This window comes from Pipistrellus kuhlii, unplaced genomic scaffold (genome assembly GCF_014108245.1).
Source record: "Pipistrellus kuhlii isolate mPipKuh1 unplaced genomic scaffold, mPipKuh1.p scaffold_m20_p_8, whole genome shotgun sequence".
Lineage (NCBI taxonomy): Eukaryota > Metazoa > Chordata > Mammalia > Chiroptera > Vespertilionidae > Pipistrellus > Pipistrellus kuhlii.
The window spans coordinates 60,348,695-60,376,115 of NW_023425584.1; the positions used below are offsets into that span (position 1 = coordinate 60,348,695).

At 39.0% G+C, this 27,421-nt stretch overlaps 1 protein-coding gene across 3 annotated transcripts in view; it reads right to left on the reverse strand.

Moving 5' to 3' along the window:
* Positions 1 to 11,725, reverse strand: part of SPOCK3 (SPARC (osteonectin), cwcv and kazal like domains proteoglycan 3) — a 307,350-nt gene extending 295,625 nt beyond the window's left edge. Inside the window, exons 1-2 of one of the 3 annotated variants that reach the window (XM_045576531.1) lie at positions 11,594 to 11,725; positions 10,923 to 11,111 (exon numbers count right to left, since the gene is read on the reverse strand). In XM_045576531.1, the coding sequence (XP_045432487.1) occupies positions 10,923 to 11,111 (189 nt within the window). In that variant the 5' untranslated portion in view covers positions 11,594 to 11,725. Of the gene's footprint in view, positions 1 to 10,922; positions 11,112 to 11,349; positions 11,496 to 11,593 lie in introns of those variants that run through there. The other 2 variants (XM_036424368.2, XM_036424369.2) reach the window with 2 other exon arrangements.
* Between the last annotated feature and the right edge of the window lie 15,696 nt (positions 11,726 to 27,421).

The following is a 27,421-nucleotide window of genomic DNA, read 5'->3' on the forward strand; positions in this document are numbered from 1 at the left end:
AAAAAAAAAAGCAGCCTAATGAGAATGAGATGAGAATGAGTAGGACATGGAAAGTCAGTGACTCCCATTGGAAGGACATTGGGAAAAGCACCAACCCTTTGGGAGAAACACAGGGTGGAGTAAAAGTAAGCTTACAGTTGTTCATATGGAAAATAATGCTATAATTAATAATTACAGAAGAATAAACTATTTTGCATATTCACATCTGTAAACCTACTCTTGCCCACCATGTATGTGACTGCAATGACAAAATGGTTTTATAAAGACTTTTTACCTACCTTGTATATTTCTACCTTGTATATTTGTACACTATAGTATCATTACTATAAATTTAATTATAAAGTATTCTAAATTGAGTGAATAAAATGCTAAGCAAATTTATATACTCATCACTTATAAAATAGTTGTGCCATACATTTATGAGCAAAAGGATAAGTAAATACTAAAGTTTCCATTTTGCAAGGCTGGAGTTAAGCATCTCTTAAAAAAAACAAACAAAAAACACACACACACACACACACACACACACACACACACACACACAAACTGATAGACAAATAGTGCAATACACCATGTCTGCCTATGGTCCAGGCAAGGAGCTCAGCTATCTCCCATGTCATGAAACACATCTGGAAGCACAAAGCCTCTCTGGCACATCTGGTAGTAAGACCTCACTTAACCTCATCTATAAGTTCTTAGAAACTGTGACTAAGCAAAATGACATAAACAGATAAGCCAATGTTACCACAGACTAATTGATATAACCAAGGGTTAAGTTCCTAGGGCATATTTCGTGTTATAAAAAAAAAAAAAATCACCCAAGTTCTAAACAAAGATCTAAAACTATTTTGTAACGTAGGAAACACAGTCAAACAATACTATTGTAATAATAAAAATGGTGACAGTTGGGGGCTGGAAACATCAGGGGAAACACTCTAAACATTCTGTAGAGTATATGATTATCTAATCACTATGCTGTAGACCTGAACCTAATACAAAATGATATTGAATATTGAATGTAGAATGTAATTGAGATTGTTTTATATAACTTTTTAAATAGGAAAAAATGTTAAACAACAAAATAAAAACAAGCTATATATACATTTAAGAAAAATTTAAAAACAAGTAAGATCATTGTTTTCCAACCCATTGATCCAGTTTAGGATCACGGGTGGCTGGAACCTCTCCTCATAACTCAGGGCATGAGGCAGGACCCCAGCCTGGCCATACGCCCTTCCACTGCAGCAGTGTTTCCCAAAGTGTGGAAGAGTTTGGTGGGGATATGCACTGCACCGTGCTTAGCTGCACCTAATTCTACGTTCTCATGAGTATGAGGGGTACTCAGCGTTACGAAAATTATAGAAGGGGTACACATATGTCAAAAGCTTGGGAAACACTGCCCTGCAGGAAGCACTCATACCCCACGCTCCCACAGACTGGGATGGCTTACAGGCGTCTTCAAACTAAGGCCCTCAGGCCACATGCGGCCCGCAGAGGAGTCTGATCTGGCCCGCCAGGTTTTTTGGGCAGTGAGCGCAGCCGAGGTGTTACAGTAGGAATTAGTAGTTCATATAGTCCGGCCCTCCAGCTCTCTGAGGGACCGTGATCTGGCCCCCACTTTAAAAAGTTTGAGGACCCCTGGTTAGAACGCCAATCACCTGACGTGGACGGAAACATGAGCCCCTGGAGAAAACCCCGCCAACATGTGCAAACTCCACACAAACTGTGGCTCCAGGCTGAGAATTGATTGTTTTTCTTCTCATCGATGTTAAAACAAAATGATATTGAATGAAAAGACGTTTAAAGACCTGCTGTACTAATAATGCTAAAATAAATTGTTGTCTTTGCTTTCAGGACTAAGCGCTGTGTGCATCCAGCAAGGGCATCATTTCCAGATTTATTCCAGGGCAATCAGAGGAAATGCAACCTTGGCTCTAGTGTGTATTCTGTCCGTCACCTAAGGGAACGGTAGTTAAATTTTCATTCCTTCCCACTGATCACCATTTTCCATCTTGCACCAGAGCATTCTGGACCTATGACCAAAGATAACTAAAAAAGGCAATGCTAAAGGATTTCACCAGAAGACAGGACTCAGCAGCAGATGCAGGCTGGCCTTAACACCCTCTGTGGATAGTTTGCTTTGTTTCTAACCTGTAACATATCCTCTTGGACAGGAGCACACTATTAATGGCTCTCAAGCTCCTACACCCACAACCTGAGGTACCAGACGCTCCAGTTCTACCCTGAATACAGAACAGAGGAATGATATGAAAGCAAGGAGAGAGGGATTGAGGGCAAAGCAAACAATTAACAGGAAATTATTTTTTAAAATGCCTATCAGTGGGCACAGCGACTATTCTCAAGAGATAATCTGATGCTGAAACAGATACAGTAGCTACTAATAGAACTAGATTCAACTTTTTTCTTTCCATATTAATCCTTCCCCATTAGAGAAGACATTGGCGATAGCCACATCACTAAATTCAGGTCTTTGGAATATACTAGTACACAGAAGTTAATGGGTGACAATGTTCAGGTCAATTCTAGGACAAGCTGCATGGCCTAGACCCGTGGTCGGCAAACTGCGGCTCGCAAGCCACATGCGGCTCTTTGGCCCCTTGAGTGCGTCTCCTCCACAAAATACCACAGCCTGGGCAAGTCTATTTTGAAGAAGTGGCATTAGAAGAAGTTTAAAAAATTTGGCTCTCAAAAGAAATTTCAATCATTGTACTATTGATATTTGGCTCTGTTGATTAATGAGTGTGCCAACCACTGTCCTAGACTTTCTCTTAAGTCCTTCCTACTGGATAGGAAATGTCAATTTATAGAGAACGCTGAGAGAATAACCCTGAAAGACCAAGCCTGGACAGCTCACTTCCTAATGGTGATATGGTTGGGAAATAAAATCCTGTCTTAATTCAGGCACTTGGGTCCAGAGGCCCCTTATGCAGAAATTTAACCTATTTCTAAGTGATACATTAGCAATTGTAAGAGACAGAAGGGAAAGAAAGAAACCCGGACTGTGTAAAATACCTGGATTCAGCTACATAACCTTTCACTGGAGTAGAGTACTTGAAAAACAAAGGGAAGATAATGCTCTCTGATATTACTTAGCAGGCAGCACTGAAACATTTAAAGACTTTAGAGCACCAAAATTACATGGTCAGAGAGAAACTAAGGAAAAAGAATTAGATGAATTGGCAGAGGGACTACCAACATGCATACAATTAGCATCTACTGATACCACTTTAAAACTGAACATGACAGCTCTGACATAGCATGCATAGCATGTCCATTTTGGTCCACTGGGAACACATGGACTAAGGCAGTTTAGTACATGAAACCTTATATCCTATCAAAATTAAATGTTCATTCAAATCACATAACTAAGCTGGGGATAGAAATGGAAGTAAAATGGTTAATAAAAAGCAATACAGTTCTAAAAGCCTTTATTAAGGACAGTTGAATTGGCAATGTGCATTTAACATGGTATTCCTTCACTTAGTATATATTTTTCTAATGCTTACACTGCCCCAGTCTATGTGGTAATGCTTAGTGAACTGCAGGAATTTGAAAGGAGAGAGAGAGATTAAAATATATAGCTGTGTAGAGTTCACAGTGTAATAGGGTAGCCAAATATGGGAACTAGGAGGGGTAGAAAAGATGAAAGGATTTTCATAAATGGAAAAGGCATGTACATACTCCAGCGTATAGAAGTGGGGCAGGCTGAGAAGACAATTCACAGATCAGTCTTTAAAAATAGATACATAAAATGATTCTGGCCCACCTCATGAAAAGTAAAGTTGTATAAGAACATCAAATGCCACTCTGAGTCAGAATCATGAGATCTAAAAGCAGTCTTATTGTAAGAAAAGGAAAATAAATGCTTTTATAGCAGTACACAGTGTTCCCTTTGTATATCTAGCTAAAAAGTTTAAGCATATAATCTCAAACAAGCTGACTTCCCTTAAAAACCAGAAGGCACACAGTGACCACACATATACCAGCAAATGAGATTATGTTCTGAGTTTTTGGAATAAAATATTTCATCAGAAACAAAACAACAACAACAAAAAACAAACAAACCAATATGCCAAAAAAAAATACCTAACAGATATCTTAACATTTTAGGAAGAATATCTTCTTCTAATTAGCATACCCTATATAATGATCTATACTAATAAAAGGGTAATATACTACTTAGACTGGAGACCTTCCAGGAGACCTTCCGAATGTCCTTCCAGACAAAGACATGGTGGCGGGGCTGAGGCAGAGGTGGTTAGGGCGATCAGGACAGGAGGGGAGAGCAGTTGGGGATGAGCAGGCCAGCAGGGGGGGCCAGTTGGGGTGAGCAGGCTGGCAGTTGGGGGGCAGTTGGGAGAGATCAGGCTGGCAAGGAGGACAGTTGGGGGCAAGCAGGCCAGCAGGCAAAATGGTTAGGGGCAGACAGGCAGGCAGGTGAGCAGTTAGAAGCCAGTGGTCTCGGATTGTGAGAGATGTCTGATTGCCAGTTTAGGCCCCAATCCCACAGGGGTCCCAGAATGGAGAGGGTGCAGGCTGGGCTGAGGGACACCCCCTCCACAAATTTCATGCATTTCATGCACTGGGCCATTAGTCCTTTATAATAAGAGAGTAATATGCAAATAGACTGAAGGGCAGAACAACTGAACAATCAATCAAAGCATAACATGCTAATCATATGCTAAGGCTGCTCAACCGCTCACTATGACATGCACTGACCACCAGGGGGCAGATGCTCTGACTGGTAGGTTAGCTAGCTGCTGGGGTCTGGCCAATCAGGACTGAGTAAGATGGCCTAGACATGCCCTGAAATCCTCTGTGCCCCTCCCCGGCCTGATCGTGCACTGGTGGGGTCCCTCCGCCTGGCCTCTGCCCTCTCACAACCCAGGACTCCTCGGGGGATGTCAGAAAGCTGGTTTCAGCCCTATCCCACAGGCTACTCCCCTTGGGAGGGCATCAGATTCCGGGCTCATGGCTGGCGAGCACTCTGTGGCAGCACAAGCCTCTCCTGATCTGGACTGACTGGGCCCGAGCCCACAGCAGGCACAGTGGGGCCGGGATGAACTGGAGCGGCAGGTAGGAGGTGCCTGCGTTGGACTGCAGGTTTCAGCCCCATCCCTGCGGGCCACCCAGAGGGACCCCACCCATGCATGAATTCATGCACTAGGCCCCTAGTAAATATATAACACAATATATAATCTCCTTGATTTTTTTCTAATTATTATAGCTGTTACTGATTTGAAGACACACATATACAAACATATAAAGTATATATGCATGCATGCATAGACCGACTTATACATACCTATAATCATATATTATATATATATGTATATATATGCATATATATGTATACATACACACACACACAACTTATTTCTTAAATGACTTAATTGTAATTTCCTAATAATTCACTAGAAGTTATGAAAGCTAGAGTTAAAAGTGTTGCACACTTCCCTGAAATTTCTGTTAGAATGAACCCATACCAAATTGACTACATTTCCAATTCAATTCAGACGTCCTGTTGGGGTCTGATGACGTGATACCAGCCCTTCCTAACAGCCCTCTCCAGAAACCAGCAGATCAGTGGGCATCCTCTGACCTGCCATTCTAAGATGACATCGGACTAGACAAAACCAGTCTTAGATCCTGCCTGGTGACCTTGGTACGGGTGGTGGCAGGGGGGAGAGAGGGGGACATTAAGAATTAGGGATGTGGAGATTGTACCAGAACCACTGTTTAACTAGGACCCCATAACAAGGATAGAGGACAGGATGCTGCATGGGGCTAGCCCTTTGTTGCTATAGTAACTCATTGTCTGCCCAAATCTTCAAAGATTGCCTAATGCTTCTTTCAAGAAGGCAATTGCCTCTCTCTTGATTACATCCCCAGATGATTTAAACAATATAAATAGTCCAACATCAAAAACATTGCATGCTATAGTATTTACCAGCTCTGATCTGTAAATATGCATACTATATTCAAAGGCTTTTATGACTTTTTAAACACTCTGTGGCCCATAGTCAATCAACGATCAAAAAGAAAGAGAGAGAAACACTCATGAGAATGCAACAAATTAACTGTGAAGAATTCCCATGGAGAGACTGCATTCTCAGTTATGATAAAATATAGATAATAGTTACCACAGTTAAACATACTATTTCATGATGAGAAACACTTAAATATGTGTGTGTGTTTTTTTCCATCAGAATAGATTCTCAAAAAAAAAAAAAAAAGGAATAGGTTCTCCATTATTGAGAAATTATTCCTAAACAGAGGAATAGTTGGTTATTTGTTAAATTCAAATTAGTATTAATGATTTAATTTTATTTTTGGTACACTTTTTTTTCTTTCTTTTTATATATTTTATTGATTTTTTTACAGAAAGGAAGGGAGAGAGAGATAGAGAGCCAGAAACGTCAATGAGAGAGAAACATCGACCAGCTGCCTCCTACGCACCCCCTACCGGGGATATGCCCACAACCAATGTACATGCCCTTGACCGGAATCGAATGTGGGACCTTCCAATCCGTAGACCGACGCTCTACCACTGAGCCAAACCGGCTTCGGCCTGGTACACTAATTTTTAAAAAGTAAAGTAGTACAACATTCTTGCCTACCATTAATATACCTCAAAGGTAATCATTGCACTATACGTATATGACATCATCCCATTGAACAACTTAAATATATAATTTCATTTGTCAATTATATCTCAATTAAAATGTTTTAATTTAAAAATAGTACCACAAAGGAGAAGTGTTAAAATATACCCCTCAGTGTTAAAGTTATTCTAGCTATTTAGGAAACAGAGCCATGGTACATCATAAACTAAGGGAAGTACTGAAAGTATTCTCTCAAGATTCTCACTGTTTGAATTTTAATAAAGCAATACAGTGCTTTACTTGGAGTAGGCATAGAAACCAATTGTCTTATTTACTTTTTAACAGCAGTAAAAGTTGATAGATTCTTAGGGGGCTTTATTCCTTGTAGCCACTAATGCCAGGAAATATTCCTTCAACAACCATCATCTCTTAAATAAGCTGTCCACTCTAGAACCTCAACTGAGATGAAAAAGGGAATTACAGTAAGTTAAGAAAAGTCTACTTAATATATAATATATCCAAAGCAGGCATTTTTAAAAAGTCAATATATAATTTGATTGCCTCTGAGACACTGTATTTTACATATTCTCAATTTACATGTCCTTTAACTTATATTAAGGATGAATTTTTAAAGGTGACTTGTAATGCTTCCCTACTGCTTTCAATATATCTAAAGAATATTAAAAATAACTTAAGGATTAAATGTATATTGAAGTTTATGGTGAGTTTTGCAATACAAATAGTAACCATTTCTTTTATTTATTTATTTTATTTTTTTATTTTTTTAATATATTTTATTTTGTTTTTACAGAGAGGAAGAGAGAGGAGAGGGATAGAGAGTTAGAAACATCTATGAGAGAGAAACATAGATCAGCTGCCTCCTGCGCACCCCCTACTGAAGATGTGCCCACAACCAATGTACATGCCCTTGACCGGAATCGAACCTGGGGCCTTTCAGTCCGCAGGCCAGGCTCTATCCACTGAGCCAAACCGGAGTTGGCAGTAGTAACCATTTCTTAAAACAACTTTCAAAATGAGCCTCAGGTTTTTTGTTCCTTTGCTTTATCTAAAGTCAAATAATTATACCCCAAAAATAACGTGCTGGTTCTAGTTACTATACTTATTTTTAAATGTGTTGACTTCTCCATATCTTTAGGTTAAACTTTTATTTTTCCTAACATGGAAATTAAAATATCTACAGCCATTTTTATGCAAATAACAAATATATTAATAATTTCTAAGATATAAAAGTTCTCTGTCTATATAATCACATTTTTATACACTTAACAGGGCAATAAAACTTTTTTCCAAAGAGCAATCCTAGTATAAAGTGGTCAAAATTATTTGGAAGTTTCTTCTATATTAATATGTATTCTTTGTAAGTTGGCATTTGGATTTATAATTTCTCTGTTTCACATGGAGGAAATTGAGAAAATGAATCATCAATGACAGGGCTTCTAGTCTTCATTCATCTACTCTCCTATAACACTTTCTATCCATGCTCTTTATCCCTAAAGCCTTATTATATCTGATATATATTTACATCACATATATTCAACACATTAATTTTAAAAATCACTCTGTTAAATATGATGATAAATTGTACTATCCAATATTTTTCAAAACATTTTTCAAAACATTTTTTCATATATAATTCAAAAGAAGGCATACTTCAAACTCTCATCAAGAAGTTACTTGTCCAATAATGCTGGCTGTGTAAAACAGTCACATAGCAAAAGGTAAGGATTAATTCTAGTATTAATTATGCTGAAGTATCCAAAGCTTTTTTTTCCCCCTAAGTAAAATTAATTATATTTTATGGGACTAAAGCACTAAATAGAAGTATGTCAGCAAACTGTTAACAAAAGAAGTTCATAGTTCCTTCTTTCTGTGCCTTTATTTAAAGTGAATATTCAAATCCATTACTTAAGATGTCAATGCTGATACAGAACAGTTAAAGGTATATTCACGCAGTACAGATTTCAAGCACTGCCTCATAACCATGGACTTCCAACTGAAATGGAACAAAACAAAACAAAAAAAGTCCTCAAAGGCACAACAATAGTATTAAGCTAGTGATTCCCAAAAAGGGGAAAGAAAAAAAATGTCAAGTATGAGTGGGAAGGATGGTCTAAATAAGGATTGCCTATAATATACTCTGATTTGAGGTCACACTGGCAGCATGCATTTTAGCATGTTAATGATAAGCAACAGGTAGTTAATGGGAAAAAGATAGCCCTTATCTTCTCCATGCCCTCTGGAAGTCACCCTTACACAAATGTAATTACCGTACTAAAATAAACCATCGTTACAGTTTCACATTTTGCATGTGCATCCAAACAGATATTTGCCAAAAATATTTCAGTAAATCCCTCACTTAAAAATGTAATTGTGATGAATTTTCCCCCAAGGGTCACATATAAATAACTGAAAATACTATAGCAATAAACAGTTTAGTCAGTCTTTATATAAGTTGGCTGAGGAACTCCTAGAATATTTACTTCTTTCAGGCAGCTCAGCTTGCCTCAGTAGTTCAAATCAAACACATTTGCAAACTTCCCAAGTATAGACCGGTTGCTCTTAATAATTCAATAAAGTCATTTGAATAAAGTCAGAATACTAAGATACGTATTTCAGATTTAAAGTATAATTTAGAGATGAAAGTCTAAATTTCATTTTTAAAATATTTTAACGCAACCATTAAGAAATGAAATGCCATACGTGAATTGAAGCATTGTTCAAATACTGAGAGAATGTCACTGTTTTTTCCAAGTGAGGGCATGATAAAGGGAAATTTTTCCCCAGGTTTAGAAATAATCTCATTTGTTTGCTTGACTTTTATTTTTTTTATTTTTTATACTCAATATTAGCATAAACAGAAATAAAACAAACATGTGGGAGGTTGCTTTTATAAGAGCACTCATCTAGCAAAATGTTCAAGCCTCGCTCATAAAGCATGTAAGTAAAGCCCTCCATTAAGTATGATCATCATTACCGTTTTTCATCCCCATACCCATGCCTGATGTTAATGAGCTACATCTAATTTTAAAGTTTAAAAAAATAGTGTTTCAGAAACCCATGTGCCAGAATCAGCTAACACGTTCCTTAGGTTTGGCTGATCAGCTATTCCCTGTGAGGGGTGTCAGAAGGGGAAGAGGAGCGGAGATGAAAACCAGTCTCAGCTCCCATTGGCTTTTCCCAGATCCTGACAGTGTGAGAACTGATGAGAGAAGTTAAGTCACGGGCACGCAGGGTAACACTGCAGAGGGACTCCGAGAGGAATGCTCTCACGTGTCCCAGAGTGGGTGGGCAGGGTGTCTGTGACTCTCCCGGCCCCGCTCAGGCTTTGGGGTCTCCAGGGCGGGCTGGGGGCGGTCCTCCCCTCCTCCTGGGACAGCGGATGGAGCGCGTGGTGAGGATCCGCGCTCTGGACGCGGTGCCAGCTCTCAGGCTGCTTCACTCCCATCAGGTGGGGAAACCGCTGATCTGACCATCAGGATCCCCGGCCCCAAGGCAAACAAGCCTCCACTCCGAACACCTGGCTCCGGCCCCAGAACCCGCCGGGAAACTCCCCCAAACCCTCTACCCTTTAACCCTTTCGGTGCTGCCACCTGAGGGCTTGGCTTCCACGCCCCCTTCCCCCCACCCCCTCCCCTCCCCTCACCCCGCAGATTTTCCGAGGTTCCTTTTGGGCTAAAAGGCAATCGGAACACGTTCTGTCTTAAAGTGCATGCCGAGGGACCCATCGGATCAGCAATTTTGTGCTACCGGGAGCAGCAGCTCAACTTCTGCAGACCGGTGCCTCCCCACAGCCCCCCTCCCCCACCCCCTCTGAAGAGCGGGCATTTATACATCTTCCATCTCCCTCCCTCCTCCCTCCGATTCCTTAATGGACCATCGGTCACGGGATCGATCCCAGCGACTTTCGCAGCCACACAGCGCCCAGCACGGCTGCCGGGCTCCCGGGGCCAGCAGCGCCGCGGAAAAGTTGAGCGGGGCGAGCGGCACTTTGCAAAGCCCCGGAGGCCGGAGGGAGCGGCGGGGGTGGGGAGGTGGGGACCCGGCGGGACAGGACCTCCCTCCGGGGCTTCGGGCCCGCAAGTCCCTCCCGCTGCGCCAGGCGGGAGGGGGCGGCGGAGCGGCCACAACTTCCCCGCCGGCCGCCGGCACCGCGGCGGCTCCCAGACGCCGAGCCCGCTGCCCGCCCGCCCGCCGCGGCCCTCGCCCGGGCCGTCCCCTCCCCGGGGAGGGAGGGTTGGGGTGCCTGGGGGAATGGATGGGGCGCGCAGCACTTACGTCTCGGAATTTGTTCCACTGCCCGACCTCCTTGTCGTACTGGGAGATGGTGGTGAGCCATTGTTTATCATCCAGGAAATTGCCGCCGTCCGAGCGCCCCCCGGCCGCCGCCACGGCCGCCGCGGCCGCCAGAGCCTGGCCGCACCAGGCGGCCGCGCACACACACAGCACGGCCGGCACCCGGAGCATCTGGGGAAGGAGACACAGCCGGGAGGGAGGGGGACGGAGTCAGGCCGGGGGCACGGAGCCCGGGGAGAGCCTGGGGAGCGTGCAGCGGCAAGGACGGGGACAGGGGGGACAGGCAGGGACTAGCTTTCCCCCCAAACCCGGCGGCACTCTGGGACGCAGACCCGCAGACCCCGGGAAGGAGAGGGGGGTGGAAGGGAGGGAGCCCGAGCCCGGGGAAGGATGCTTCCAGGCGCATCACCTTGCAGGGAGCCCGCGCGGTGCCCGCAACTCCGGCTGGAAAGGCGGCGGCGCTCGGCCAACGCGCGGGTCTCGGGAGCCGCCGCTCGCGCCGCCGTCTGGAGCGGCCACTCCGCTCCGCGTCCCCGCTCCCCCCGCGCGCGGCGCTCCGCTCGCTCCGGTTGGCTCACCCCCTCCCGCCCCCAGCCTTTTTTTTTTTTTTTTTTTTTTTTTTTCCTTCCCTCTTCCACCTCCTCCTATCCTACCTTCCCCTCTCCCTCTGGATGGGAGCGGAGCTGCAGTTAACTCCGGATGCGCCACTGGCTGGCTGGAGCCAGAGGATGCGCTGGCTCTCCGCCTGAGAATCCTCAGCAGCTTTCCAACCTCCCCCGCCCGGAGAGCTTCTGGGGTTCGCACGCAGACCCGCCGCTCGCTCCGCTCCTGGGTTTATGGAAGCGAGGCGTGCTGCGCCTCTTGTAATTGCCTTGGCTCTGCATTTTGCAGGTCAGGTCTGGAGAAAACTTTATGCATCACCAAGACCAAAAGGCCAAAGAATCCCCTGGACTTATGGGAAAGCCATATCTCCTATTAGAGGGTAGAATTGTTTGAGGGGGGTGGGGGGTGGGGAGGGGAAAGAGAGAGAGAGAGAACAGAAAGAAAGAACAGAAAGAACCAGGTAGGGCTTTTGCGTGCACATAAATCTCCCAACTACCATTAGATATTGTCCCTGAATAAAAATTCCCGGGTCACTGTATTTTACATTCTAGTATCTGAATCAGAAACTTTAAAAACCCAATCTGTGCCTTCCTCCTGCAAAATGGAAGAGAGTTTTGAAGACCTAATACTAATTTTGCCCTCCAAACTCCCAATTATGACAGAATACTGGGCTCTTTACTGTTTTTCCATATAGTATTCTAAATAAATTGGAAGGAAATCCGTGATTAGCCCCCTGTAAAGAAAATCTATTCCTCAGACTTAGAGGATTTTGGTGAAGTAATTATTATATGCAAATCAAGAGATTTATGGAGGCTAACAACTCCAATAACTTAATGTATTTCTATTAAATTATTAAAGATTATTTTAGCCAAAACAACAGCTCCCAAAGTTATGACCTTTGAAATGTTCATGTAGCTTCCACACGTCAGAAGCTGTTTGAATAGCAGCAGTACTTTGTCATATTTTCCATGTCAATCCCATAACACCTGTGCAATGTTTTTCAAACTATATTAAAATGGGAATTGAACACAATGATTACTTAATATTGGTTTCTAATTTTTAAATGTAGGGTTTCAAAGTAAATCTGTAATATGTAAAATAAATAAAAGAAAAAAACTGCCATTTAAAAACAAGCAAACAAACAAAAAAACCTCAGATATTTCCCTCAATTTCTCTCCTTTCCATTGTGGTGAATGATGGAGGTGGGGGGCAAGTTGAACAAATACCAGAATTTATAATTACAATTCTGACTGATGTAAACACATGTCAGATCTCAGTGCTTGAGCTTACACCTACAAACCAGGAGATCCCAGTTCTATTCTGAATCAGAACACTTTCCTGGGTTGGAAGGCAAAAGGGGGGGCCCCAGTCCCCAGTGGGGGGCATGCAGGAGGCAGCCTATCAGCGATTCTCTCTCTTCATTGGTGTTACTCTCTCTCTCCTTCTCCCTTCCTCTCTGAAATAAATAAAATATATATTTTAAAAGAATACTGAAATGTATTATTCTCCAAAGATATTTATTTTGGCCTAGTGAGGGATAGACATGCCATGTACGTTAGCCTAGTCTAATTCTTGATTAAAATATCATAGGCAATCATTAGGAAGTCCATCCTTCACTTTCACCTCTTCCTGCTTTCTGTCCTTCATCCCTTCACATCCCCAGCCAAACCTCTTTAACTCAAATTTTGAAGAAGTAGTTTCCATTCAGTTCAATGAGAATATTTTTAAATGTTTAAAAACCTCCTTTTTTCAAAACTTAAATCCGATGCTTAAAGTACAGAAATTGTGCCTTAGATGTAACTCTGTTGCACAGCAAGTCAGCAATTGCTAAATTAAACATGACCTCATCTTGGTAAGCTACCTTTGGAAAAGATGTATTTGACACAAACTATTTGATGAGAGATGATACACCAACACTCTCCAGCTTGGGCATCCATCATTATTTTAGCATAGCAAATGTCATTTCAGAATAACATAATCACCTTTAGACTTTAGGGAGCATATCTGCTTATTTTTATCCCTCAGTTTACACCAAAATGCATCAATCTCACTGGTGAACCTGACATGTTCATAGAAACTCTCCACCTCTAGCTTTTATTGGCGAGTTCCCAGAATGCAGCTTCACCTGGACTGCTACAGGATGTAAAAACGTGTTGAAGAACACACAGTGACAGTTATGCTGTCTGGGAGAAAAGCCTCTATTAGGGTATCAGACTCCAGATTCGGTAAGAGATCAGAATTTACCCACAAATTGCAAGTCGGAAAAGCTCTGAGTGGAAAGAGGTAGAATGAACCTGTCTCCAGGGTCTCTGTGCTGGTCTGAGACAGTGCAGCTCATCTCTCTCTGCCAGTAGGGCTCCTCAAACCTCTGCCGTTCTCCACAGCCACTGTCATTGTCAAGGCTAAGCTTCTGGGCATGTTGGTAGCGCAAGGAAAAGACTGCTAAGTATGACGGTGTGATGTTAGGTGTGATGTTATTAATCGCAGGAATGGCTCCTCTCAATTTCTGTGTATAACAGGATGCCTGGGTCTTCAAAGAGCCTGCTTTTAAATTTTAAAAAATCCTGAGAGAATTCACACTTCAGTAAACACCTTGGTTTATCAGTTAACAGCTCAATGGGGATTCATTGAAAGCTTGCTGAGAGCAAAACACAGCTGGGAAGGGTACAGGAAAAGTTTTAGGTGGGAGGTAAGATATGGAAGGGGTAGCTAGTAACCTGGCACAGTGTGAATGCAGAGGGGGGAAATTCACTGGCTGTGCTTCCAAACTTTATTGAGAATCAGCATGGAAAAGTGGGAAAGCTAAAAAAGGAGAAACGAGAGTGGAGTTGGTATAGGCAGTTAGGCCTGCAGGAACAGAGTGAAGACAATGGGCCAGACACAAACTCACTGGGGCCAAAAGCCTGAGCAAGGGGCCGAACTGGGAAAACAAGAACCTTGCCCCCAGGGTAAGCTATCCTTCTCTGGCATATCCCTGTTCATGCAATTTTGACCCTCTGACCTTTCTCCTCCTCCCCCCCCCCCAAAAAAAAAAGATAATATCTAGGCCTCAGTTATATTTCAGCTCCAGGCCCAGAAAAGCAGCAAAACCAAACAAGCGATGCCATGGCTGCCTCCAGAACAGCTGCATTGACTAATGATCCCGGCCCTGGGGATGACCAATCAGTGGAGATCCATGATCACAAAGAGCACACCTGGAAAACTGATGAATATTCTATTGAGACCCTCCCGTGAGACCGCCCCTAAGATTTCAACCTGCAAGAGAGAGAAATACACTCAGGGTGAAGGGCCCAGTGCACATCCTGTCCCAAAGGGGGGCATGCTACTCCATCCCCTCCCCCCTTCTTCCTCTTAAGGGATCCATAATACTTACAACTAGGGGAGCAATGGGCAGCCACAGCTCCTCCCAGTTAACCCTCTGGACTTGTCTCCAAGGCTCCCTTTCCTCTGACTTCTCAGTGAGCCAAAGCAGCCCGCCTAGGCTCTCCTCTCACTTCTATGCCCTCCCTTATTTCACTGTCCTATGTATATTTTGGCTGTGTCCTATGAATTCTTACTTACTTTGCCACACTTTTGTCTCTTGATTGAAATCTTTCCTTCAAGAAGACAAGAACTAAAGTCTCATTGTCACCGAAACCGGTTTGGCGCAGTGGATAGAGCATCATCCTAAAAGATCCCAGGTTCGATTCCAGTCAAGAGCATGTACCTTGGTTGCAGGCACATCCCCAGTAGGGTGTGTGCAAGAGGCAGCTGATCAATGATTCTCTCTCATCGATGTTTCTAACTCCATCCCTCTCTCTTCTCCTCTTGTAAAAATCAATAAAATATATATATTTTAAATAAAATAAAATAAAGTCTCATTGTCTCCCCAGTAACAGTGGTACCAGAAAAGTAAGTAGCAGGGCTAGGCCTGGGTGTCCTTTCTGGTCATGCTTTACAAAATTGGATCTCACAGCAAGACACAGGTCTTCAGATTCCCAGACCCCTTTCTGTCACCTCATACCAGATAAGAGCTTATGTACAGTAAGAAAGGTCAAAATTAGGGCCACTCTAAGCTTTAACATTACCTCTGAATTCCTTTCTCCATCCTTTTAACTTTTCCTCCACTACATTTTAAGTAAATCAATCAACAAACATTGTTGATTGAATATGTGCAAGTTATTTTACTAGGAATCTATATTATAAAAAGCCTATGACTGTAATGCAGTAACATCAAAACGACCAAACAAATGGTCACCACGAGGTGCGTTGATGGGTCCTGGACTCTGGTGTCCTTTGGTGGTGGCCTATAAATTCTTACTTACTTTGCAATGGGTGGGGCAGCAGGTGGGCGGGCCACCACCACAGGACCCCGTGGGTGGGGCCTCGCGATTTCGAGTGCTGGGCTTCTAGTACTTTTATATTAAACCCATTGTGTGCTAGGTTTCCTTACCCTAATTTTTAAATGTGTCACAGTTCTAGAAAAAGAAACACTAAATATGTGGTGTTTGGTCCATTTCTATCACCCTTTGAGATTAGGTTCTAGGAAGACTGTAATAGAACTCCTTTTATTTAAACACACACACACACAGTTATCTTTTATAGGTTGCTTTCTTTTGCAGCTACTGTAGTTATTCTGAACCATCATGAGGATATGAAGGAAAGGTCCAATATATTGCACATCTTTCATATGTCAGACCCAGTGCTAGGCACCTTATATGCAGAATGAATTTATTCTTCACAGCTTGTCCCAGATCCAACAGTAGTAAATACAAAGGAAGGATTTTGGAGCCTCTGACATTCTCTACAACAATTAGGCCACACTGCTTCTAGGCTTTCTCCCTATCTATAGAAATTTTCTATTTAGATCATCTCCTGTTTATGTTCTTCATTTCCAATTGCCCATGTCTTTCCTCCTCACCTGTTGTGCATTTAGAAACCTCCATTTCAGTAAGAGCCAGGCCTCATCTTTAAGTCAGGGAAGAGGAAATGGTTACATCAGGAAGCTTACTAAACTGGGGCAGAAGTCACTCCACTTTCATGCTTGGCACCTTAGCCCCTGTCTCAAATGACCCTGTCAACCTCCAAGAGTAGGGCCCTCAGCAGTATCAAGCCTGAAACACAGCAGGCAATTCACCAGCTTGATTGAGGGAATTAGCTGGGACTGACTCCCTTTCCTGGTACAAAAACAAGGGTTGCCTTTCCATTACAGACAGCTGGTGGAGGGTAAGGAGAGAGGGCAATAAGTGGCTTCACAGACTGTCTGTGGTCACCAGAAGCTATAGTGTAATGATAGATGAGTTATCCTAAAGGCACAATTTAGCCATGTCTGAAATATTTCATTATAAGGTGAGGGAAACAATATACAATCTATTAAAATCAACCATTTAGAGTTATGCCATATGCCAAATTGTGTCTATGAGATTGAATTCAGCATTTTAAAAAGAAAAAGAAAAAAAAGAAAAACTCTAGGCATTAAAAATTCAGGAGCAAATTAAAGGCAACACCATCACAAAAACCTGCCAATAAGAAGCATTCTGTCTTCATTTTAGATTTTTTTTTTGAAACTAGGTAAGTCTTATAGCATCTGTATTTTTACTATAATATAAGATAGCAGTAATTACTAATATTTTCGTTGGGGCAGCAAAAATAAACACATTCTGAAAACTGGAATGGAATTGTTAGAATAGTATAACAGGCTTTTTGGTTGTTGTTGTTTGCGGAAACCAACCACACTTTACCAAGCTTATAAGATATTAGATGATTAATTTGATAAACAGGCCATCTGTGATTGAACATAATCTAAAACATTCAATAGAAACAGAATTTGCAAACTTTAATAAATATGAAAGCACATCAAGCAGTTCAAGTACTGTGATTCTTAAAAAGGCATTTTTCAACATTTAAATAAGAGGATGAACCTGGTTAAATGAATTGATTAGTAAGTAGATGATGCTATCAATAGAATGTGGCCAATAAAGCAATTCAAAATTGTTTTTACTATATATTAAGGTATAATTCTTCACTATTTTTAAAAACTATTTTTAACTTTAATGAATGTTGATTTTAAAAAGTATAAATTCTATTGTAAGGTATAAGATTCCGACACAAAAGTACATTAAAATGTATAAGAATATTTAAACAATATCTTCTATACACATGCACAGAAATTCATATTCTTTTTTTAAATATATATTTTATTGATTTTTTTACAGAAAGGAAGAGAGAGGGATAGAGAGTTAGAAACATCGATGAGAAAGAATCATCGATCAGCTGCCCCTTGCACACCCCCCACCGGGGATGTGCCCGCAACCAAGGTACATGCCCTTGACCTGAATCAAACCCGGGACCCTTCAGTCCTCAGGCCGAGGCTCTATCCACTGAGCCAAACCGGTTTCAGCAGAAATTCGTATTCTTATCCTAAAGTTATTAAACATAAAATTCCACAGGCCAAAAGGACTTTTAGAACCTTATTTTACTTACTTTGGCCCCAAAGTGCAAGAGTAGTAATGCTGGAATTACCTATGTCCTTGAGGTTAACAAGGGTGTGTTTTCTATACTCTGTTTGACCTGCATGTTCATTAATATGCAGTAATAACATTCACATAAAAATGTGTGTAAAATAAGATTTTCCTTTAACTACGAATGTTATTTGTCTTGGAGAGTATTATGTTCTCCAAGGGCTGTAAAGTTTCTAAGTCAGGGTCAGCAAAGAATCCTCTATGTTATATTTGTGAACACTTATTTGTGTGTTTACTTAGGTTTAGTGGGTTAGGCAAAATAAGCTTCGTATATCATTTTCTATTAAATTACTGTTAGTTCATTATTTTCAGAGTGTAAAAACTACACCAAGTGCTACTTGGATAAATGGAGAGCTCTCTCCACGTTAGGCAGTTGTCCTAAAAAGAGAGAAAAAGTTGTGATTATTGTCCATACATACAAGGTCAGGAATTCTGTAGGCTATAGGCTTGTTGAAAGTATAGAAAGTATTACCTAAAACTTAAACAAAAATATGAAACAATTCACAAAGAATGCAAGTTTCTCCTCTCTTAAAGTTAAAAACCAATTAACTTGCTATTGACACTAGTCTCCCCTTATTCGCAGTTTGCTTTCTGTTGTTTCAGTTACCCTCAGTTAACTGTGGTCCAAAAATATTAAATGGAAATTGCCAAATATAGACAATTTGTAAGTTCTAATTTGCATGCCTTTCTGAGTAGCATGCTAAAATTTCTTGATTCCCCATCCATTCAGCCCAGAATATGAATCACTCCTTTGTCCAGGGATTCCAGAGTGTAGACACTACCCACCCATTAGTCACGTGGAAGCCACCACCGCTATCAGATTGATTGTGGAGGTATGTGCTTGTGCTCCAGTCGAAAACCTTATTTTACTTACTTTGGCCCCAAAGTGCAAGAGTAGTAATGCTGGAATTCGGATATATCAAAGAGAAACCTAAAGTAATTCTTTAAGTGAAAAGGTGTAAGTTCTGGACTTAGTAAGAAAAAAAAAAAAAGAAGAAAAAAAGGCTGATGTTGCCATGACCTACAGTAAGAATGAATCTCCTTCAGTGAAATTGTAAAGAAGGGGGGAAAAATGTGCTGGTATAGCTGTTGCAACTAAAACTGCAAAAGTTATGGCCACAGTGCATGGTAAGTGCTTAGTTAAGATGGAAAAGGCATTAAATTTGTGGGCGGAAGATATGAACACAAAACATGTTGATTTATGGTAACATGTTGTGCCAGAAAACACTGAGCCAATACAAGACTTCAGCAAGGGATCCCTGAAACCAGGACATCAAAGCACTTACTGCAAGTAAGGGATAGTTATAATATATTCTGAGAGGGACCAGAGTCACATAACATTTTTTACAGTATATGCTAGTAAGTATGATTTATTTTACTATTAGTCATTATTGTTACTCTCTTACTGTGCTTAATTTATAAATTAAACTTTATCATAGGTATGTAGGTATAGAAAAAACAGTATATATAAGGTTGAGCACTATCTGTTGTCTAAGGCACTCAATGAGGGTCTTGGAATGTATCTCCTGCAGATTTGTTGGGACTCTTGTACTTTAAAAATATTGACTGGTTTTTCTCTAACTGCTATACTGTGAACTATCGATAGAAACTGGAGAAAAAAATTATGAATAAACTGCTATATGATCTCATTCCACAAAAATCTCCCATTGTTTTGAGGGAGAAAAATCACATACATAAATAATTTAAAGACAGTATGATGAGTAATGATAGGAATTATATCAAGCAGGTCTCTTCCTGAACCAATACGAGGACACTGAAATGTGAGTTAATTGCCCTCTATAAAAATAAAAAGTTTAGAGATAAGCATGGCCTCTGACAAATAGCTCAAGTAAAACTATTAAAGATCAAATTTCTCCATCATGAGCCAGCTTAGTGATATGAAACTCCACCTCTGCAAATTCAGATGTGTTCATGATGTTTAAAAAAAGACCACAGGACCTGCAAATCTCACATGACAAGCACTGCAAAGAAAGAAAAAGGAGAGATTCTCTTCTAGCAGCTCAAACACAAGAAAAGGGGAGTGCCCCCACCTTAGGGGCTTCAATTGTCCCATCTTGAATAACATTGATTTGGTTATGTGATTCAACTCTGAATAGATGCCTATACCAAGGAGGATGAGAGGTACCAGTGATAACTGGACCACTGTTTCACAAATGGCCAGATCAAGGGTGGCAAATATGACAGAATTTCACCAAAGGTCTACATAGATTACTGCAGGAGAGACAGGTCAAATGTGAGACAAAATTTGTGAGCCTTGAAGAGTAAGAGTTAGCCAGGGGAAGTATGGTAGGAAAGCCAGGCCTTATAGAAGAAGGAACACGGGTGAAATCAGAGAGCTGTTGAATAATATGGAGTTTACATTTTAAAAAATGTTTTGTTCTGTATCTAAAACATGATTACTATCGTGTTTCTCCGAAAACAAGACATCCCCTGAAAATAAGACCTAGCGCAACTTTGGGAGAAAAAATTAATATAAGACACTGTCTTATTTTCGGGGAAACAGGGTATATAGACACACATAGAGTTGGTCAGTCTAATTTAGAAAAAAAGTCAAGTAAAAAAAAAATTCTTAAAATATATATTTAAAGTGTATTTCAACATAAGGATTTCTAAGAGAATATCTCATATTCATTCATTAAACCATCCTTGCAGTGATATGATTATTATTATTTAATAAAAAAATTTGAGAGTAATATAAATATGCTAAACCAAAGAAAAGTGTGATTTTCCACTCAGATTATCTAAACGTTGATCAGAATTATTATGGTCAACCTGATTATCTTAGGAAGTCAGTTTTTAATAAGGGAAATGCCTTTGTAGTAACTAATATATCATTTTAAATTAGAATCTATAGATTTCAAAATTAGTTCACTTTAAATACATTAGAAGTCAATAAGGAATTGGTAAACTATCATTATTTTCCATATGATTCTGTTTTAATATCTCAAGTATAAAATTTAACATTACATATTAAAGAGTCAATCACTTGTTGCTAAATATATTCTGTAGGAGTCTTCTTTATATATTGAGTAGTATATATGCTTATCCATTTTATGGATACACTTCAAAACTCACAACAATACCATTAAGTAGATTTATGCTATGTCAGCAACAACAAAACGTCACCAAAGATCTGAGTTCACCGTTTGAAGACCTATAAAGTAAAAAAGCTGCCTTAACATTTTCCGAACGAGTCATAAGAGAATGATGGCTGGCCTTTTCTCTTTCTCTCTCATACTTTTCAATTGTTATTCTGATCTTGCACTTTCATTTCCCAAATTATTTTCTTAATTCGACTCATTAAAAATTGTCTTATATCCTACCACTTTAACAAAAATAGGAGCCTATATTCCACCTTGTTTTCTCATATTCATAAATTATCTTTTGCAAAATTTGACAAAACAGAACATATTCATCATTGGCTCACATAAAAACAACTTACTCTGTGTCTTCTCTACTTTTACTGAATTACTCATTCACTCTCTCTTTTGCTTGTTCTTCCATCTGTTTCTCAATTCTGGTGTTTCTTAGATTTCTAACATAGGTTTTATGTTTTTCTTCCTCTATACCTATGTACATCCATTTTTATTGGATATTAGATATATTATTGCTGCTATATTTCTAACCTGAATAATAAATATATATGTACACTATAGCAAACGGAAATAATTAGTTTTCATATATCCCCTTACCAACTTTCCTCAATTTCCCAGGTATAAACATTTTACACTTTAACGAAATGTCTGTGAAGTGTTTTCTTGTACCTCATCTCATTTGATTCTCTCAGAAGTCCTAGAGTAGGTAGGAGACTCAGTAGAATTCTATTTTCATTAACTGGAAAACAGAGATTTAGAAAGCTTAGAAACTTGACTCAACTGAAAAGAAGTAAGAAATGATGGACCTTGAAAATAACTTCAGGTTTTCTCACTGCATAGGATATAGTCAAATACTGCTGCATTTAAATATTTTACCCTTTGTTCTCCCTGCATTATCTACAATAATAATCTGCTTTGTGTTGATATTTACTGCTGTGTTGCTGACAATTATCTGAAAGAGAAGTTGGGGTGCTTCACTGAACTGAAAAAAGTTTAGCTAAATCAGAAATCAGGTCTAATTATGCAAATATATATATATATATATTGCTCTCACTGGTGCCAATCACACACATGTGTTTCCATCTGTCATTGTTGATTGTGAACTTGGTTGACATTCTATTATAGAAAAAAGGCGAATAGTGATATTAAAATATTTTTCTAATTAATTTTCTTTCAATGTTCACAAATTCATGCACTGGTCCTCTAGTTATGAATAAAGTCACTGTGAACATTCTTTTGCAAAGGTATCTTTACATTTTCTTTGAGGTAAAATCCAGGAGTGGAATTCCTGGGTCGTAGGGTAGGTTTACTTTTTAACATTGTAAAAAGCTGCAAATCACTTTTCTAAACATCATTTTTCTAAAGCGATTGTACATCTTATACTCAGAAATGATTGAGTGCACCTGTTGCTCTATACCCTCTATACTTTTTAATGTCACTAGTCCTTTTAGTTTTTGACATCTGGTTGTTATCTAATGGCCTTTCATTGTGGTTATCAATATGATGACTTAGAAATTAAATACTTCATATGTGTCCTCTTTCATCACTTCTGGTCGCTCTGTAGCTTCCTGCTGGCTTACAAAATAAAATCCCTACTTCTAGAATATATTGTAACATGTGTCCACACTTTTAGTCTTATCTCTACATTTTTCTCATTTCTTGCACATCTTTATGCTTTTGTGTATGTTAATTATTTTCCATTGAAGAACCTTCCTTTTTACTGCCTAGGAAAACAATTTTTTAAATCCTCACCTGAATATATGTTTATTAATTTAGAAAGAGTGGAAGGGGGAGAGGAGAGGGAGAGGGAAAAAGAGAGAGAGAGAAAGATGTGAGAGGGAAGTATTGATTGGTTGCCTATGGTGCATGCCCTCACCAAGGATTAAATCCACAACTTTCTGGTGTATGGGTTGTTGTTGCTTCAACCAATTAAGCCACCTGGCCAGGGCTAGGACAATAATTTTTATTTGACCAGCTCAGATACCCCATTTCTCTGAAAACTTATATTTCACTATGCAAATAGATAGTCCTTCTCTATGCTTCCAGAATATATTGTGTTTTGTATTCAAACAAAACAATTTTGTCTATTTTTTCTCACTTATCTAGTTTATTTTAATTATTTTTAACATACATATCTTTACCAGAAGACTTTGATCTCCATGATCATAGTATATATACAATTCATCATTGAACCCTAAACTACATATGGTTCAAATCAAAAACTATTAAATGGAAATGAGTATCATGCTTACTATCTCTTTTAATCTTCATTCTAGAAAGCATGTCCTGTGTTTCACACAAAAAAAATGGAGAACAAGATATTTATACTTACATGAATGACATTTGAGTTTTATTCTCTATTTAATGCAAAAAAAAATTCTCCCCAAATTTCTAATTTTTAAAAAATAGACTCTAAGTTGTTTGCCATACATTTTGTTCAAAGTAGACATTGGATCACTTAGAGTGGATTTTATTAATGGTAATATGACTTTAGGTATTTTAATTGGGCCAGCCTTAGTAAAAAAAATCAGTAATCAATTATTAAATTATAGATTTAAAATTTCAGGCTTTTTCACATATTACATATTTAATAAGATATGCAAGTCTTAGTTTCAGTATTACCTGCTCAATAAGACGTATAAGTATTATAATACTTAACTTACAGACCTCCTGATGATTCTTAGAAATTTTAACTAGCCTAGTTTTCCTAATAAAATGTTATAGAAATTCCATTTATTTTTAATCTTCATAAGGGTTGGTGACAAATAAAGGACAGATACAATGCATCTAAAATAAACAGATATATTAGTGGGTGTCACAACACCTGGTAATCTATTACTAGTTGATATCTTGTGTTGCCTATACTTTCTATCAAATTCTTCTTGCTGGCAATGGCCTGCCTCCTAAGCAAGTGCATCAAAATGTCAGATACTAATTTTTCAAACTTAATGACTTATCCCTGACTAGTGATATATGTGAAATCAGAAGGGACTCTTCTGGAGAAGACATTCCTTCCTAAAAGAAGACATTCCTTCCTGAAAAAAGAAGCCATATGTGGTATGACTCTAATCCAACAGGCCAACCTTTCTCTTGCAGTAATGAATGGTCTCTGGAAACCATTTTATGGTTATGAACTGGAGGATAACAACACAATGTGCTGTGTGTATCTAGGCCACATCTCTCTTCTGGAAGCACTTCTCTGTGCACAGGGATGAGCCTCTAGATGGAGATTTATAGACCATGTTTCAGCTCTGGTCCATAGTCGACTGGAAACACTAACTCGAGTTGGAGGAATCAGATTCTCTGCCACAGGAATTAGTAAATTGCATTGAGAAATTCCTGCCAGCCTGGGCTGAACACCAAAATGGAGCTGTAAATGCTCCAGAGTTTGATGTGGAGAATGACAACTCAGTTAAAGAGGATCAGCAGGGAGAAAGAAAAAAAAGAATGAAATAAATGTACAAATCCTTACCTGCCATAAAGTTTTCTTTCCTTCTAACTAATATACAATTTATTGGACATTTTGCTCATGGTTAATTGTTTATTTCCAACAACTAGGAAACTTAGTTACATGACTATCATGTAACTAAGGCATTTTTTTCCCATTAATATATACCAAGTGCTATGAATAATGCCTAGCCATTGATGATTTAAAACTTTATGAATATTAGTTTCAAAATTGGGTTCATTTTAGAGCAACAGACTTACTTTTCTGTAATATGGAATCTTGCTATTGATTTATTGTTTAATTTTTGTACAGCTTAAAAAATTCAAAAGTATTTGGATCCGAAGAATTTCAATAAAAGAAAAAAATTCTGATTATAAATGGAATGGAGCAAAACAAGTTTAGAATTGACTGGAAACTTACAGGTCAAAAAAGTAAACTAATTTCCCAGAAGAGATATTCAATTTATTCATAATTGGCAAACAAATGGGAAACACTGGGCAAAAAAATAAAAAATAAAAATAATTCACAATGTGTTTTAAAAGTTAAATTGCCTTTTGAATCCCTGAATTGAGTTATCAGAAAGGGGAATGTAGCAAATCTATACATATTATATCTAATTATAAAAGTATAATATACTAATTATTAGATATAATAAAAGTGTAATATGCTAGCTAATTAGACCAAGCTAGGCTGAGAGAAAAGCTCGGTTCCCAGAGGGAATCTGGTCACAGCAGCCAGGGTATGTAAGGCCTACTCTTGCAGGAATTTTGTGCATTGGGCCTCTAGTATATAAATAAAATAGATAGATGGACAACTTGTCATATTTTGACTTGATTAAATTAAACATAACCATTAATCTATTAGTATTAAATTATTTAGGCTGGACTGTTAATATTTGCTCTGGGCATATTGAGAAGATATAAATTTTCATATGATAAACCAACTATTGTCAGATCTGCTATAACAGCTGTAGGAATATGTATAAGTCACTAAACATCAAAACAATACCATCAAGTTATATTTCACAGAAATGTATCACTTTTGGTGATATTGACAAAAGAAACCTTTATAAATGGTTGCTTCATCAACACTTTTCTTAGTATAAGCAGAAAGAAAAAAAACATTTCAAAAAATTCCATATCTAAAAAACAAATTAAAAAACATACACATATGTTCTGTGAAATTCCTACTAATTTTCAAGAAAAAGTCCTTTTCTTGTACTATAATTTTAAAATCCTAAAATTTTTGCCGCAAACAAGTATTTTTTATGGATAGGATCACATGTTTAGAAAATTCTAAATTAAGCATAAAAAACAATTAGATGTGTAAGGATAGAACTACTATATCATTGAAAACTACCGTATTTTCCGGCATATAAGACAACTTTTGAAACGAAAAAAAATCAACCGAAAATCGGGGGTCGTCTTATATGCCGAGTATATCCCGAAAAATGTCTCAGTCAAGTTCATGGCATTGCCATTTGTGAAGAGACCTTCCATTTATCGTATATTATGGTATGTTTGAAAAATGTCATTCATTAAAAATTTAATTAAAAAAAGAACTGGTGTTGCCTTGGAAGTGGGAGGTAGTCTTATACAGCGAATATAGGCATAAACCTACGTTTTAACTGTAAAATTGGGGGGTCGTCTTATATGCCGGTATTTAGAAAAAAAAGAAGTCAATGATTTAAGTCAACACAAATCATTACCCTTTCTTCTGATGGACTTAGTAAAAGAGTGCCCCCTTGTGCATTCTGACACTTTATACAAACAGCAAAATCTACTAATATTGGGGGCATTTTATGATTTAAAAAGAACAAAGCACCCTTTCATCCTTAAGATACAAACATATTTCCTTGCACATGAAACTACTTTAATTTTTAGTTTAAATGTATTTTACTGGAAAAAAAGAATGAAGTGCTTCATGAGGGCTTATCAGAAAGTAATTTTAAGAAAACCACTAAACATTCTAGGACTCCAACTAATGGAATGCGCTGTTTTCCATTTTTATGCCCATGTAGGCGGCTCTCTACAGATAGACACTCTTTGTAGAGAATAAAGCTGCTGAGCCCACACTGGTTAGAATTTCCCTGATAGTGTCACATAATTGTGACATGTTTCAGGCTTGTTCTTCATTATGAACCTAAGTGCTCAATAGAAGGGCCTTATATGTCCCTCTTAGTCCTCAGTGGGACTTAAGTAATGTCAATAGGGAATTGTTTGTGTAGTTCAAAATAACAGCAAAGCTAACTTTGCAACTGAGAGTGCCATGACTTTGGGACCTTTAGATCTGAAATACTGGACAACACAGCAAGGTAGCATTAAACTAAATGCTTTACCAATGGGCCAGTTAGAAACTCAGTTAATGGAAGTCTGGGGAATTTATGCAAAATTACTAGTCTTAGTTTACCACGGGTCATACTCTGTCAATAATTTATGGGCAATGTATCTGATTGAAATTACAGAGCAGTATACTTCTTTTTAAGAAGGAAAAAGCACATCTACATTTGATAAAACAGTTTGTTCTGAAATAACTTATGACTCCATATTCATATCCTTTTCTGATCATGTAAAGAAGTAATCTCTTGATTTATTCAGTTAAAAAATATTAAAGGGCAGGAATATGGCTTGGGTAAAATAAAAGGGTGATCAATAAAACAAGAAATCATAAAGGAACAACAGTCTTCCTAGTAAAAGTCAATGTGTCAGCAGTAGACCAACTTTGTGGGCTACTTGTTATAAAAACTGGAAATATCAACTATGTTAATAACAAATATTCCCCAAACCATCCAGATTTCACTGCCATCAGAGGATA